General features: G+C 34.9%; 1 protein-coding gene across 1 annotated transcript in view; it reads left to right on the forward strand.

Annotated features, from left to right (window-relative positions):
• The first annotated feature begins 3,742 nt into the window (after window positions 1-3,742).
• The window catches only part of Epyc (epiphycan), a 37,311-nt gene continuing 24,167 nt past the window's right edge, over window positions 3,743-16,886 (forward strand). Inside the window, exons 1-4 of the mRNA XM_031350355.1 lie at window positions 3,743-3,793; window positions 6,246-6,343; window positions 7,331-7,420; window positions 9,807-9,983. Coding sequence (XP_031206215.1) covers window positions 9,819-9,983 — 165 coding nt within the window. The 5' untranslated portion in view covers window positions 3,743-3,793; window positions 6,246-6,343; window positions 7,331-7,420; window positions 9,807-9,818. The remainder of the gene's footprint in view (window positions 3,794-6,245; window positions 6,344-7,330; window positions 7,421-9,806; window positions 9,984-16,886) is intronic.

Here is a 16,886-nt window from a genome sequence, read left to right on the forward strand (position 1 = left end):
CATAAAAAAGTTATAATGAAAAACAATTTGAATGAAATTTTAATAATTCAGTGAGCATTAATGATGTCTTCAGACAATAGCTTTCTCTATTTATATTATCTATTTATCTATGTATCTATGTATCTTTCTATGTATTTATGTATGTATGTATATATGTATATATGTATGTATGTATGTATGTATGTATCTATCTATCTATCTATCTATCTATCTATCCACTTATTTGCCAAGCTAAGGATTGAGTCCAGGCTTTGTGCATACTGTATAAGCTCTATACTGCTGAGACTATTTATCCAGACTATTTAATTTTTATTATAGGACAAGGTCTTACTAAATTTACTTGCGCTTTCTTTGTAGCCCAGTATATCCTCAAATTTCTAATCTGTCTGCCTCACTCTCCCAACAGCCTATGATTATAGGTGTGTGATACTCCATCTGATTTCTTATTTTAATGATTAATTGATCATGAGAAACGTGAATAACTATATGAAAAATGTAATGTGTCACAAGCTAAACACAAAGCAGAACATTGTAAACACTGTAGACGACCCATTACTCTTGGCATCTTGCATCCAGTTCACTAAGAAGACAGATAAGAATCATCACTTTAGAGAAAGAAGCTTGAAATCAGCCAAAAAAGCTTTTAGAATATGTCTCTGCTAAGATTCAATGACTTCTCTTATTCAGGATTCTTTCCTACTTCTTTTATGAGTCCCTAATGATCATCATCTCCATTTCTCTTTCAGGCCACCAAAGATTCAAGGGAAGGATTTTGGACCAGTGTCTAACTTAGTTCATTAGTTTATTGGATAATGGGTATTCATCAAATTCCTGTTGTCTCTTATTGGCTGGAAATATGCCAACTAAAGACGTCAATTAAATAATGTTTTTATGGAAATAGATTTCCATAAAAGGGGTTATATTAAATATTAATCTGCATAATAAAGAAATGATATTTTTAACTATTATTAGAAAGATTTCTTAAATGGAATGAGCAGACAATGAAGAACTGAGGTTTCATTAAAACAGAGCTTAGAGTGAAATGAGTAGCCAGCAATTATGTATAATTCTCTCTCTCTCTCTCTCTCTCTCTCTCTCTCTCTCTCTGTCTGTCTGTCTGTCTCTCTCTCTCTCTCTCAATAAATTTTTTTTCAAAACTTTTTAAGTGACAGGAATTGGCAAGTTTCATAGTAACTAGTAACTAGGAAACTATTTTGACAATGTCTCTTTTTTAATGACTTAAAACTAAAAGATGAGAGATATGGAGGAGGTATTACCATCTTCTCCACTTTCGAGCTTAAAGAAAAGCCCTAGGAAGAGTACCGTTAGTGAGTACAGTGAACCCCATCCTGTCTTGGGTCAGTTTGATGTCTTGTGTTCTAAACTTTTAACCAGAAGGAAAAATAAATGGTAGAGAAACTCAAGTGTTTCAGCACTAGTTCATGCCACATCTATCAGTACATAACAATAGGTAAACTTATCAGCAAAGAAAAGTAAATCCTACTTCAAGAAACTCATAGGCAACAGCTTGGAAAGCATATTTGGATGGTATTCTGATTAGCCTCAAAAAAATTAGCAAAAACCTAATTAAAGCAACATAAAAACAGTAATTAATGTATGAGATTTGTGAAGTAGATATGGTAATCAGTGCCAATAGTACTGAAACTATTAGAATAATTCAAAGAAATCTTGACAGTTATTAATTGATGATTGAATTGATTAATTAAAAGAACAGTGGAGGATGGGGAAGATAGATAGATAGCTCAGTTGCTAAAGTATCTGTCAGTCAAATGTAAAGACATGTTCAAGAGATCCCTCCCACCAATACAAAAAGCTGAAGGTGGTGGCATGAGTCTGTAACCCCATCTCTGGTGAAACAGACAGAATAGCCTGATGTTGTTAGTTAGTGAATAAGATTAGCTGAATTGATGAACTTTAATTTCAAAGAGATGTTCTTTCTCAAAAATTTAGATAGCAATAGAGGAAGACATAAGATAGATATATGTACCCCCATAGACACACACACACACACACACACACACATACACACACACACACAACTTGTATGGACACGAACATATATTTACACCACATAAAAAAGAAATGAGCACTGAGAATCAGTTGTAGATTAAAAGGCTCTCTTAGACACTGAAAATGTAACTGTGACTCTGACTAGTAAAGTTTATGCTATTAGAGGTTTTGTATCATATAAAAACTCTAATCAGAAGGACAGAATGAGCAGTAAGGATAATAGGCAGAAGAATCTCTCAGATGAAGCCTGCCTGAGCTACATGCATATAAACAGAGGGGTAGTAAACAAAGCAGCTAGTAAAATAGAACAGGATAAGAAGAGCAAGTCTATCTGGGCGGTGGTGGCGCACGCCTTTAATCCCAGCACTTGGGAGGCAGAGACAGGCAGATTTCTGAGTTTGGGGCTAATCTGGTCTACAGAGTGAGTTCCAAGACATCCAAAGCTATATACGGAAACCTTGTCTCAAAAAAACAAAAAAAGAAGAACAAAAAAAGAAGATAGAGGTGGAGGTGGAAGAGGAGAAGGAGGAGGAGAAGGAGGAGGAGGAGGAGGAGAAGGAGGAGGAGGAGGAAGAGAAGAAGAAGAAGAAGAAGAAGAAGAAGAAGAAGAAGAAGAAGAAGAAGAAGAAGAAGAAGAAGAAGAAGAAGAAGAAGAAGAAGATGAAGAAGAAGAAGGAGAAGAAGAAGAAGAAGTCTATTTGCATGTGCAGGAGTCAGGAAAGCCACCTGGTGGAACCACTTATGTAGATGCTTAACAGTATATTAAAACTGGTAAGAGAAGATACTGAGAAGAGACAAGTGAACAAATGTAAGAAATGAAAAAGAATTAATGAAATCTCAGGCATCATGTGGAGAACACACATACAGATTCTTGCATAGACACAGAAGGCGAGGCAATGACCTATAAGTGCAAGTGGGTCTTAGGGCAGAAAGCTAAACATTTGATGTTTATCTCTTTTTAGTAATGAGACAAAGCATATAGGACAGTAGCTCACAACTTTCTTAATGCTGTGACACTTTAATACTGTTCTTGTTGTTGTAGTGACCATTAACCATAAAATTAGTTTCGATATTAATTCATAACTATTTTTTGCTACTGTTAAAAAAACGTAATATAAATGTCTCTGTTTTCTAATTATCTTAGGCGACCCTGTGAAAAGATTATTTGAACCTCCCAAGGAATTGAGACCCATAGGATGAGAACCACTGGTATAGGGATTATTGTGACAAAATGCATCTTGTGACATAGTCCTCTTAGTGCTAGTAATAGAATCATCCTAAAACTACCATCTCTGAGTCAGCACTGTGGCTTATCTTTGTGGATTTGAATTTGAAATGCTATTTTTTTGTATAATTTTCAGTAGCAATAGTTGTAACTATTATGATAGATGGAAGGAGAAGAAAAGAGATATATTCACCTGTAGAGTATTATGGCAATTGTTTATCTGACATGAGTGTGAGATGGAAAAGAAGGTAGGGAAAAGGTGATGAAGCCTATGGAATGCAGCTCTCAGAAGAAATGAGATGAGTAGGTTGAAGAGTCCTCAAGAGAGAGGATGAAGTGACTAGGAAGGACAGTTAGAAGATGACAGTTGGCCCTGGCATTTCCCTTACACTGGGGCACAGAACCTTCACAGGCCAAGGGCTTCTCCTCCCGTTGATGATGGACTTTGCAATCCTCTACTGTACACATGCTGCCAGAAAAATCAGTCCCACCATGTGTACTCCTTGGTTGGTGGTTGAGTCCCTTGGAGCACTGAGGGTACTAGTTAGTTCATATAAGTGGGAAAGGGTGGGGTGGCAAGCAGAGGGAGGGAGAGGCAACAGGGGTTAGTTCTTGTTTTTTGTTTGTTTATTTTGTTGTTTTTTGTTTTTGTTTTTGTTTTTTTTGAGGGAAAACTGGGAAAGAAGAAATCATATGGCATGTAAATAAAGAAAATATCTAATAAAAAAGAAATATATATATATATATATGAAGATGACAGTTGGTAAGTGGACAGTAATGTGGTGGCCTGTCTATTACATGAGGAGACAACACAGTAACATGCCACCAAGACAAGTGAAATGTGTATATCATAGCTCTGGGATTGATGACATGGGTATGTGTGGAGGGTAGAGAGAGCCAGGAACAAAGTTGAATCTAAAACTCTGACCAGGAGGTCAGGAGAAGTTGTGGGTAATTAAGTGAAGAATTTAAGTCTAGAAGGGAAGTCCAGAAAAGATAAATATGTTGATTGAGCAATGAGACAAAATTTCTTGGAGGATAAAATGTTGGAATGTTCTCCCATCCTTCAGCTTTGAGAATGAATGGCTGCCAGAGAAAACCTTTGTCAGGAGTTATAGTTTCATAATAAAGCAAAGGAAGGAAAATCTTCATAACAAATTAGAGATACATGTGTTTATAGATTGGAGAATAGTCTTGTAAAAGCCTAGGAGAAAACTTAATAAGATTGTGGGTGGAGACAGCACAGTATGTGTGGATTATGGTAAAACTAGGCTTTTGAACCCTACTAGTGTATAGAAAGTCTGCAAAGCAGTTGGGGTATTCATGGTAAATAGGTTATTATAGGAAGACAACTGAACATTGTAAGTAATGTTTTCATTGATTAACATCAGTGGGTAGAATATATGTGTCCCACCTCATACCATTTTAACATGATCATTTAGAATGCAAAGGGAAGCTAACAGAGATTATCTTTAGAGTTTCTGCTGTTTTGGGCTCATTATTGCTACAAAATAGAAAGAAACAAATCATTAGAAGAAGACTTCTTTTACACTAATGCTGTTAAAGCAATCACTCTAGTTTTTAATTCTGTAAAGAGTTTTTGCCAAAGTCTTTGTGAAATGTTTTGGAAGAGGAGAAAGAGCTTTATAAAACCCCAGTTATGAGATAATGCATCTTGTCATAATAACTGATTCCCTGGGGTTTCTGATAAACAAGCTTAACCTCTATTAAGAAAATTATCAGGCGACCAAAATATGTTTACTAAGAATAAAGCAGACTGGAACTGCTAATTAATCCTTCCTCACTGCTCAGTGTTGATTATGTCCTCAGGAGCTTGTTACAAACTTGAGCACCAACAGTTCAAAATAGATTTTCAAAATTTCAAGAAGACTAAGTAAAACCAATGGGAATGATTGAAGAAATTATCCATTTTTATAAGAAGAAATAGAAGTGTTATTAATTTGAGAAAAGAGAGGTTTGAGGAATTATAATTTTTGCTTTAATTTTGTTCTAAGACAAGTAGCTTTATCTATCTATCTATCTATCTATCTATCTATCTATCTATCATCTATTTATCTATCTATATCATTTATCATCTGTCTATGTAAACAGAATCTCATATATACCACCTGGCTTCAAACCGTTGAATCTGAAGATGGCCTGATTCTGCCTCTCCTTCCTGACAACCCAATCGTTGAGATTATGCATCATTGAGTACTGATTGACAGATGCTGACATTTAAACCCTGAGTTTTGTATATTTTTAGGTAGGCACTCTACCAACATTCTCATCTAGTGTTGGCTTTTAAATTGTGATAAAAATAAGACATTTAAACACTGGCTTAATAATGGACATTATAGAAGTATTACTTCTGAAACTAATTTTAAAAATGAATCCAGAACTCTGAACGAAGCTCTTATAGACTAGGTCGATCCCATGCTTCCATTGTGTGGTAATGCATACATGAAACTTAAATAATAAGAGAAGAAGCAGAAATATTATATATTTCCTGGATCGTTATCATATAGATATTGATATTCTTAAATTAGAATCTACTTATATTCTTAAAATAGAATCTAAGGATCTGAGAGCTAGTATTATCCTCATCTCCTGAAGCCCCTCAGACAAGCTCAGTATTACCCAGGATCTGGAAACCAGGGGAAATATAATTGGCTTTCTCTTTATTGTTCTACATATAATGTTGGATCATTAACATCTAACCTTCAATATCCTCATCTGTGGGTAGTAATAATCATACTGTCTCTGAGTGCCTTGAAATAATAGTTTATGGAAGATCTGACTCAGTGTAAGACATTTCTACTGAACAGAGCTGGTACATAAAGCAAGAGTTGGCCTTTGAAACCATAATCAAAAGTTGTCTCCACATGAAAGATAAGGAAAATGTCTTCCTGCAAGGTGGTCTCTACTTTTTGAATGATCTTCACAAACTTTCTATCATAGTCATTGTCACTATTTCCATTCTCAATAGAATTGGTCCCAACAAAAGGAATATACAATGGATTAAGCCAAGCAATTAAAAGCAAGTGGGTAATGGGAATGATGGATCAAGAACTCTTAACAGCGTAGGTGAGTAAAGACGTTTTAAAGGTAGATAAGTGAGGGAAAGTGCTATAAAGAGAAGAGGAAGGTCCTAAGAACAGATTTTCATACTCTGCATGTTTGCCAGAACCAAATTGGTTTTTGGAATCCAATACATATATTTATATTGGTCATATATGAAAGATTCTTGATGCATAAGAGTCAGGCTTCTAGAATTCTGTAAAATATAATATAATAGAACATGCCACTTTTACCTTTCTCTAGGACTTTCATAGTTCTGAGACTAAGGAATAGAAAACTAACACACTTATTTTTTTCTCTCTGTAATGAAACTCAATTTTACAAACCACTTCCTGTAAGAAAAGTTTAAAACATTTTTTTTTTTTTGGTTTGAGGGATATCTTGTTCTTATGTAATTTGATTTGTTGGGCTCTGTTAGATAAAAGAGGAAAATGAACCTTTATAGAACACTCAGATCATATTTATATATTATTTCTAGAAATAATCCTTTTAAAATTGTTCATGCAAAAGGACCATTGTTCATTGTTATCAAAGCATTCCAGGCAGTCAGAATAATTTTTGCTATCTTCTCTTACACAAAGTGAAACAGATAAGTCTTTTGTAACATTTGAGATTTCAGTTAACATTAGTGGAAAGTGAAGAATGTAATTCAAGACATGTAAAGTGAGGGAAATTATTTCTTATTAGACTATTTACTTAAGAAACCCTCACCTATAATAACCTCATTTCATTCCCTTCCTTTCATAACTGGTAAATTTGTTATAGAAAAGACATATGAAAGCTAGCCTTTTTCTACTTAAATATTTTAAGATGACATGTTAGCAATTATAACTAATTAGCATGATTGCAAGCTTTGTGTACTGTGTGATTTAGATTATGCAGCTTAGCTTGCGTGACTATAAAATAATGTGAGGTTTTGAAAGACAGAGAAGCATTCTCTAGGTTAGGTTTTTCAAACAGAAAGTTGAGTGTTATAAATTACACCTCCCACAGACCAGAATTCATATCCATTGGTCAGGGGCAAATACCAACGACTCTGTATGCCCAGTCACTCTGTGCTACTTCATCAAGTCGGAGCCAAAGGTAAGTTTTTACACATGCTTTCTTCTTTCTCCCCGTCATATAACAACCTTAAAAAAATAATTCAACATGCTTTAAGGTCTCCTGTTGGCTTTGATCAATACAGTGGGTTTGTTTTAATTTTGCTGCTGACTGTAGATTGACATTATTCTTGGAAAATACAAAGTTGTGAATTAGCTTAGGAATTAATAACATTGGGCAAAATAATTAATCTTAACAGTTTTAACAGATGTGAATAAAATTATAGTGATTTCCAATATATGCCTTAAAACAATATCCCTTACATTGACCATAGCCTTTGACAGCAGAAAGACAATACTGATTGATATTGGTTGAAATATTATGCAGAAGGAGAAAATAGTGGTATTTTAGGTGTTTAAAATGTACTGATCATTATATGGCACTTTACATTTTGAATGTCCTTCTGTGATATATATTTTAAAGTTTTAATTAACTTGATGTATACAGACTACTTTTATATGATGTAAAGTGAACAAAAAACTGGAAAATTGAACTATATTAAATACAAATATAAATGCATGAATGAAGATACATATTTGTAACAAAACATATGTAGATACTCTTAACAATTTTACTTCACATAAGCTGCTTGTCCTCATCCCGATAGGTTTTCTGGAAAGGCTAAATGCTATTGAACACTCACATGCAGGCATTTAAAATTACAGAGAGAATATGGAGAGAAAAACAATATTAGTAAGTGCAAGTTTTCTTTGAATGATGGAATTTGTTAGAAATGTACGGGGAAATATTCTTTTTAGTGATTTAATTGCTGATACTTTACACCGGAGTATGAGAACATGGTTCATGGAGGATTTGTGAATTCTGCTGTCCTACTAAGCAAGACTGTTGGTTATTGCTCATGAGAATTCTAAATCCTCAACCTGTAAAGCTATGTCCAAAGGCAACAGAAATAGAGCCAAATTAATTCAGTGTGAATTTTACAAAGTGTTTGGAGAAAGCATGGGAGGGGAGAGTAAGGAACTCTTTCTCATGACCTTGTTCTCAGAAGAATCAAAGATCCTCCTTCTTGTATGAGCTTTATAAAAGCTTGTTTCAAGTAACTGATGGTGCATTTAAGTCTCAAATTAATAAATCTTCTACAAGTGTTTAGAGACACTAACACCATAGATACTGTCCTGAAACTAGAAAATGATTCCAAGAACATAATTTTTTATATTACACATTAAGTAAGAAACTATACTGCTTTGCATAGTGAATAATTGATTATTGATGAATATTTTTGATATTACCAATGTAAATACTCAAAATTAAGCATGAATTATGTTTTAATCTTAAACTAAACTATAATCAAAGAAATATGTACACATAAAACTAAAATATTTGAAACAATTATACTAAGACTGTATTGGAGCCATTCTAAAGCTTATAATGGGACAAGTTATGCTTGCTAAATAATTACAAAAGAAATACTGAACTACTTCTATATGTGTGCAAATCCCCTTCTAGAGTGAATTGGGCTAATATTGCCTTTCTGATATGTGTCATTGTTGTTTTCTGAGGCTACATTTCAACTATAGATAATTAAAATACTGAGAAATTAAAGTGACATTTTATGATCTACTAAAACATTAGAAATTACTGCATAAAATATTAATTTTGAAATATATCAAATTGTATATGCATTTAGTTTTCTGAGTCAACAAAGGACCAATAGGAAGAATAGCCTTTATTAGTTTGTTTTGGAAAGGAAAAACCTTAGGCTTGTATACACAAGGAAGAATTATGAGAGTCAGCACAATCACTAATGACCTCTCAGTCTATACAATGGCAAGATCATCAATCTCCATCTTCATCCTCATCCTCATCATACATCTGCATCCCCAAATCAGTGAGAGTTCTAGGGCTTCTTTTTTATTTTTGGTTTTTCAAGACAAAGTTTCTCTGTATGGCCCTGGCTATCCTGGAACTCACTCTGTAGACTTGTCTGGCCTCGAACTCAAAAATCTGCCTGTCTCTGACTCCCAAGTGCTGGGATTAAAGGCCTGCACCACCACAGCCCAGCTGTTCTAGGGTTTCTAAAATGGTACAGAGAGCTCTGATGCTTATAATTATCAGCTAGCCAAAGGCTTTGTGAATCAGTTCATTACAAACATTTCACATCCTAACACTTTCCTCCCCATGAAGAGCATGAGACATTTTTCACTGTAGTTTGCATTATAAAAAGAGGTGTGTGAATGGAACATTTGGCTCCTTGAAATTACCAATGTGCATGTGTTGTTTTTAAACTACGCTACAAAAAAAGATACCAGCTTGAGTTTCTTGATGCTAACATGGATCAATAATTTCTATTTAGAATAAACTATTTCTAAGCTATTATCAGTTTTGTATTTTATGTTTTCTGTTTAAGAAATCTTGAAAGATGAGAATGCTTGCAAGAATTGTCCTGGCACTTATCATCATTGATGCTATATTGGCTGCGCCAACTACAGAACTCTTTAACTATGACTCGGAAGTGTATGATGCCATTTTGGAGGACACAGGGACCTTTTATAACTATGAACACATTCCTGACAACCAAGTAGAGGTAATGACATCTCATACTTGATGAGACTTTTAAATGCATTGAATGATCATTGATAAGATCTTTTCTTTTACTGTTAGATATTACATATTTTTATTTTTTTAATTTATTTATTTAATAACTTTTTGGCAATAGACTTTGCTTACTCATAAACAAGGTTGGACTTCAATTTCCTATAAATATTTGGATACAACATATTCAACTTTTTCACTATGAGTGCTGGGACAGTCTTTAGGCTTCCAACAATGACAAAAATAGCATTTTTAGTGTGTGTGTGTGTATGTGTGTGTATGTAGTGAAAAGAAATTTGGAGAAATTTGGTTGTCTTATTTCTACCATGTGGGTTTTGGTGGCCAAACTCAGGTAACCAAGGGCCTTCCTATGTTTAGCCACCTTACAACCCAATAAAGCAACAACATTTTATATTAGTTACAACAGGTACATTTTGAAAAAGTAATCACAACGCTGAGGAGAATATGAAGAAAAATATGTGAGGTGGAAACAGACAAGAAGAAAAACAAATGCTGGCAAAAAAAAAAAAGCATTCTTGTGTAGAATTCTGCTGGGGACCAGAAGGGAATGTGCATTTCTGAATGGTTAATTTCTCTCCCCAGTAGTAAAAGAAGCTTTGGCAAGGTTACAGTCCATTACATAAATCTAATATGACATATTTCTAATTAAATGCTGGCCTTCCTTACACTTTCACATAACTAAAGGATACAGGCTAATTCTCATGAGTCAGAAAGCAAACAGACCTTGAAGCATGATTAATATACAACATTGGCAAAAATGTAGATATAAATAAATAAGGAGAAAATCAGATTAGTCCTAAAGGATCATTGTGAATTCTAAACTGTTTCAAGTGTAAATCTTTGAATTGCTTCTTTTTATGGCCTTGACTACAAAATGCCTAGAAAAGATGATAATTTAACTTGTATAAAACTTAAGATGCCAAAAATGTCTGATACAATTCACATTCCTCTATGAAAAATATCAGAGCTCAAAACAAAATATTCACACTTCTCTCTTTACTCTCAGCTTGACTCTTTCCTCTATTTTATCTCATTTTTCTTCTGCTTTTAATAAAGTTTTAGCCTCTTAACAGTTATCTGCCAAGATAAACATTTTAGCTCATATATACTTGATTCATTCTGTATTTTAAAATAGAAAAAAAGAAGTCAAGGACTTTTTAAAAATAATTATCACCTAAGAATTCTGTTTGAGTATTTCTGAGGAGTAGAGTAAGATATTTTTCCATTTCCTTCAGAAGACCCCAATGCAGTGTAAGAAACATTGTTTAGTTCTGAGTCTTTCAGGTAAGACTGTGATTTTTTCTCCTTTTCTTTTTTCTTTTCTCTTCTTTTCTTTTCTTTTCTTTTCTTTTTCTTTTTTTTTTTTTGGAGATAACATCATTTACATAAAATTTAAAACCAGTGATCCTGCAGATTGTCCATACTCTCCCAGATATTCTTGGAAGTGAGTGAATATCTCCTGTTGTCAAGTAGTTTAAAAATATGTCTGTTGTAAAGATGATTTGCATACAATCTTCTCTCAATGAACAAACTCTCTTGTACTCACCATGTAGTAAACGCCTCAGTGCTTGCCTCATGCTAATATCCCTCATTTGTGACAGAATTTTATTTTAAAGCAGGGCTCATGCTCACTTTATTCCTTGAATAAACTTTGAAAAGCTATTACTATTTCCGTTGAACAGATGTAACTCTAAAGACAAAACTTTTAAATAACTTGCCTAAGACTTAATGGCAATGCTACATCTACAAACAATATTAAAATTATCTTAAAACAACAACCACAGATTCTTTCTGAGTACTAAGCATTTGTAATATTCCTCTCCTTGTTTCCAAAACTTTTCCAAAGTATTTGTATGACTTGATGTTGGTTTTAACTGAAATGGATTGCAAATGCTCCAAAACCCCTAAAAGTGCATGACAAGGATCCACCTATGTTGATGTAAATATGAAGCAAATTTAAGTTTTGTAGATAGCTTTGGCTAAAAACTAATTTTTCTAAAAATAATGTGTCAGGACTATAAAGAATGACTGGCTATAGACATTCTACAATGTATATTTCAGTTCTTGATGACAGCCTAAACTGTAAACATATGCAAACACTTACATGTGATGTCATATTATGTATATAACATATAGGTAACATGTATCTCCTGTATTTAGTTCTTAGGGGAAAAGGTTTTTGTACTTGCCTGGATGATTCATCAAAAAGTGTAGCATTTGAAACTGGCAGTCTTTGTGTTGTTTAACTATTTCTGATGACCATGGTTATTAGATGTTTTCTGTTTTCAGGGTTTAACTATAAAGTTATGGGTAGTTCATCTCTCTTATTGTAAAAGGGACTTCAAACTGTCTTAAAGAGACTGCTGGACCACCTGTGAGTGTTATCTTGTCCTAGGATTATATCCTATGACCGGTGCTAGTGGCATTTCCATTCTTCCTCTACAGCCTATAAGGCTTCACCCAAATAGATGACTTAGTCTTATGTATTTAACTTTTCTTAATTTGACCTGCATGGACCCCAGGTCTTCAATAAGCAGAAGTATTGTACTAGAGAATCCAAGAGACATTGTTATAGTCTCCGAGAAGTGGGGTGGAGAGTGTATTAATGATGATATATGATGTTCTTATGAAGAGATCAATCTTCATTGGCTCCTCACTGGAGTACAGTCTTTCTGGTCTCACTTAGAGGCATTAAAACTTTCTTTGTATTAAATTACTTTTATTTATTTTTTTACAGTCTAGCCATTATCCCCCTCCCAGTCAGGCTTCCCACAGTTCCACATCCCATTCCTTCTGCCCCTGTCTCCAAAAGGACGTCCCCATCCACTACCCCAAACTTGACAGGCCTCCCTACTCCCTGGTGCCTCAAGTCTCTCCAGGGTTAGGTGCATCTTCTCTTACTGAGGGCAGACCAGGCAGACCTCTGCTTTATATGTATCAGGGGACTCGTACCTGCAACTGTATGCTGCCTGGTTGGAGGCTCAGTGTCTGAGAGATCTCAGGTGTTCAGGTTAGTTGAGACTGCTGGTCTTCCTATGGGGTTGCCCTCCTCCTCAGCTTCTTCCAGCCTTTACCTAATTCAGCCACAGGGGTCCCCAACTTCAGTCCATTGGATGGGTGTAAATATCTGTGTCTGTCTCAGTCAGCTGCTTGTTGGGCCTATCAGAGAACAACTATGCTAGACTCCTGTCTGTAAATACACCATAGTATCAGTTATATTGTCAGTCCTTGGAGCCTCCCCTTGATATGGATCCCAAGTCAGGCCTATCACTGGGCCACCTTTGCCTCAGTCTCTTCTCTATTTTTTCCCCTGCAATTCTTTCAGACTGGAACAATTCTAGGTCAGAACTTTTGACTGTGGGATGGCAACTTCATCCCTTTACTTAATGCCCTGTCTTTCTACTGGAGGTGGACTCTACAAGTTTCCTGTCCCCACTGTTATGCATTTCATGTAAGGTTCCCCCCTTTGGGTCCTGAGAATATCTTTCCTCCCAGTTCCCTGGTACATTCTAGAAGGTCCCACCTCCAAGGTTGCATGTTTCCAATCATTCAGCTGGCTCTCAGGGCTTCTGTCCTGTCCCCTCCCCAACACCTGATTTTGTTGTCCCTTTCTCCTCTCACTCATGTCCCTCCCTCCCTCTGCCTCCTGTGACTGGTGATTGCTTTCTTCTCCCTCCCAGGTGGGATCGAAGCATCCTCAACTTGGGCCCTTCTGCTTGTTAACCTTTTAGAGTTCTGTGGATTGTATCTTGGGTATTCTGTAGATTTTTGGCTAATTTCCACTTATTAGTGAGTACATATCATACATGTCCTTTTGGGTCTGAGTTACCTCACTCTGGATTATCTTATCCTGTTCCTTCCATTTTCCTATAAATCTCATGATGTCCTCTTTCTTAATAACTGAATAGTAATCCATTGTGTAAATGAACTACATTTTCTGTATCCTTTCTTCCATTTTGGGACATCTGTGTTGTTTCCAGCTTCTGGCTATCACAGATAAGGCTTCCATGAACACAGTGGAGCACATGCCCCTATGGTATGATGATGAATCTCTTGATGTGCCCAAGAGTAGTATATCTGAGTCTTCAGGTAGATCTATTTTGAATTTTCCAAGGAACCTCCAGATTGATTTCCAGAGTGGTTGTACCAGCTTACAATTCCACCAGTAATGGAGGCATGTTCCTCTTTCTCCACATCCTTGCCACCATGGGCTGTTGCCTGAGTTTTTGATTATAGCCATTCTGATTGGTGCTGCTTTGCTCCTTTGCTAAATCATATACCATGCAAATGAGTATTAGTTCATTTTGCCTGCTCATAATTCTAGAACTAGTTTTTGTCTTCTTCTTCTTTTTATCTTGTCACTTCCTCTGTCTTCATTTTCCAGTTGCCCTAAGCCCTTGTGTAGATTCTTTGAGGCATCGTTATACATTGCCTTAGAATTGCTGTTTTCTTAGTGTCTGATGTGTGATGGTAAATTTAATCATAAGTAAACACTAAGAATAGCAGCAGCAGCAGCAACAGCAACAACAACAACAACAAGAAATGTAGGCAAAATTTCCTTCATAGTAATGATTTCATTGCTTTTCCCATTCAGTGCTGAGAACAGTCTTTCTTGTCATGAATTTTTAAATGTGTGTTTTGTTTTGTTTAATGAATATTTCATTTTTTAGTGTATGCATTTAATACAATCAGTCCACCTACTATGTTTAAATATAAATTATACACTACTACTATTTTTTTAAATGAAAAAGAAATGACTTTTCAAAACAAAACACCTCAAGTGGTAACAACGGCAATGTTTTGCAGTTTTGTAAATCTCTTCAGTGTTTGGCCCAATAGAGCACAGCTTCTCTCTGTATCTGCTTTGGTCTTCATTGTGTTAGGCTGTTTTGGTTAGATTCTGATGAAATCCACCCTGATATAGATATGCAGTACAAAGGACAGAAGTATTTTAGTAACTTTTTAAGAGAGCTACAGATACTATTTCTTGCTAGTCTAGAGTTGCACAGTGTGTCTAGCCATAAGTATTAATTGTGTTGTAGAATTTGAAGTCTAATCAGTGAATTTGCTTACTCTGCACTATGAGATCCATTGTCTGTCTTGTATTTTGAATGAGTGACTTACATTCTGCCATGCATTGGCTTTTTGAAAATTACTGGTTTGTGAAGTTAGGTGGATCTTTCAAATGTTCACTTCTCCCATTATATCCAAACAAAACACAGTTAATAGCATCATTAAGTATCTCAGAAAAGTTATTAAGACATGGACAAACACTGCACAAAAGGAAAGTGTGTGTCTGGATGATTTTGTTCTTATAAAGATTGTTTCAAATTTTAAGTAATTAAATCAGGGAATGACATTTAGAGATGATGAAACAGTGATATTCTTTGAAGGAGTGAAATTATCTCAGTGAAATAATTTTATCTTATGAAAAAGACCATGAAAGCAATGGCATTAGCTAACAATGGAAAAGAGACTTTTCTTCTTCTTTCATTAGAATAGTGTGTCACTCAAAGATCTATGGACAGATGCTTATGCACTGGGACCCCAGATACAGCCTTTAGAAGAATCAAAGTGATTCTGTGTTCTTTAAAGAAATGAAATTTCATTTTAAACATCAAAGAATACATTAGATTGTCAAAAATGAAAATTGATCAAGCCTTTATTATTTTTATCTAATATCAACTACCTTATCTCCTCTCCAGCCCTCCAGACTCGCTGTTTCCCCTCATCTCCTCAAATTATACCATTTCTTCTATCATTGTTGCTGGAAATAGAGGCACAAATACGTAAATTCAGTCTGCCAAGTCCATTTTTGTTCTTTGTGTACATATGATTTCTCTGCATATAATTTCATGGCTGACTAGTTTATATTATATAATGAATTAGGTGACTCAACCTTGGAAAGGGTGAATTTCAATCCTCTCAGCATTACATGCCTGTAGCTCTTCATCTAGGGATGATATTTTGTATTGAAATAGTCATCTTCTATGTAAAAAATACTTAAATTAGTATTATTTTTACTATTAATTTCTTTGGGTAACAGAATATATGCTAAGATTTAATCTTTATGCTTCATTTCTATTGCCACATTTGGGTCAAATTTACAGTGCACATTTCAAACATGAGGATTACATATACAATGCATTTCTATTAAAAGAGAGATTCTAACTCCTCAACCTGAGTTAAACATTCGTTTGTAGCTTCAATGAAAAATAAACCTGCACCTGCCTCTTCCCTGAAGTGCCTCTAGTTGAAGGAGCAGGGGGAGTTTTACTAATGAGCTTTCAGTGGGTTAATCTGATCAGTATTCTGCAAATTTGTTTTATAGAAAGTTTTGCATAATTTAATTCTTATTTAAGATATATTAAAACTGTAGAAATGAAACTCCAAGAGATGTCATAATCCTGGCATTTTCATGGGAAAATATATTGATAAACACTGTCAATTATTTCCTTTTGTCTTACAATTTTATGAGGCTCGACACATAAATTAATTCAGACTACTCATGAAAATAAGATATTATTGTGTTCATATAATAGAAGTAACTGAAGACTAGAGTTTTGCTCCAAGTTATTTACCTGGTAAGTATCAGAGTGACATTTAAGCTGGATTCTTTCCTTGCCAAGGCAAGAAGATGTTGGCACTAACTACCTCTGTTGCTTTCCAGCTTGATCTCCAATCTTGAGTTCTTTTAACTATGCCCAAATAGTGCTTTATTTTCTATGAAATTAAGTCATTTGAAAAATAACAGCTTTCAAGTGATTATAATTGGCACCATATCACAATGTGAGTCTTAGCTGTCAATGTTGCTAAAAGCACAGCAGAGGAGAAAATGTACCTTTCTAACCTGAAATCAGCTCATGGAAATGCA

The sequence above is a fragment of the Mastomys coucha genome, unplaced genomic scaffold (assembly GCF_008632895.1).
Source record: "Mastomys coucha isolate ucsf_1 unplaced genomic scaffold, UCSF_Mcou_1 pScaffold4, whole genome shotgun sequence".
Classification (NCBI taxonomy): domain Eukaryota; kingdom Metazoa; phylum Chordata; class Mammalia; order Rodentia; family Muridae; genus Mastomys; species Mastomys coucha.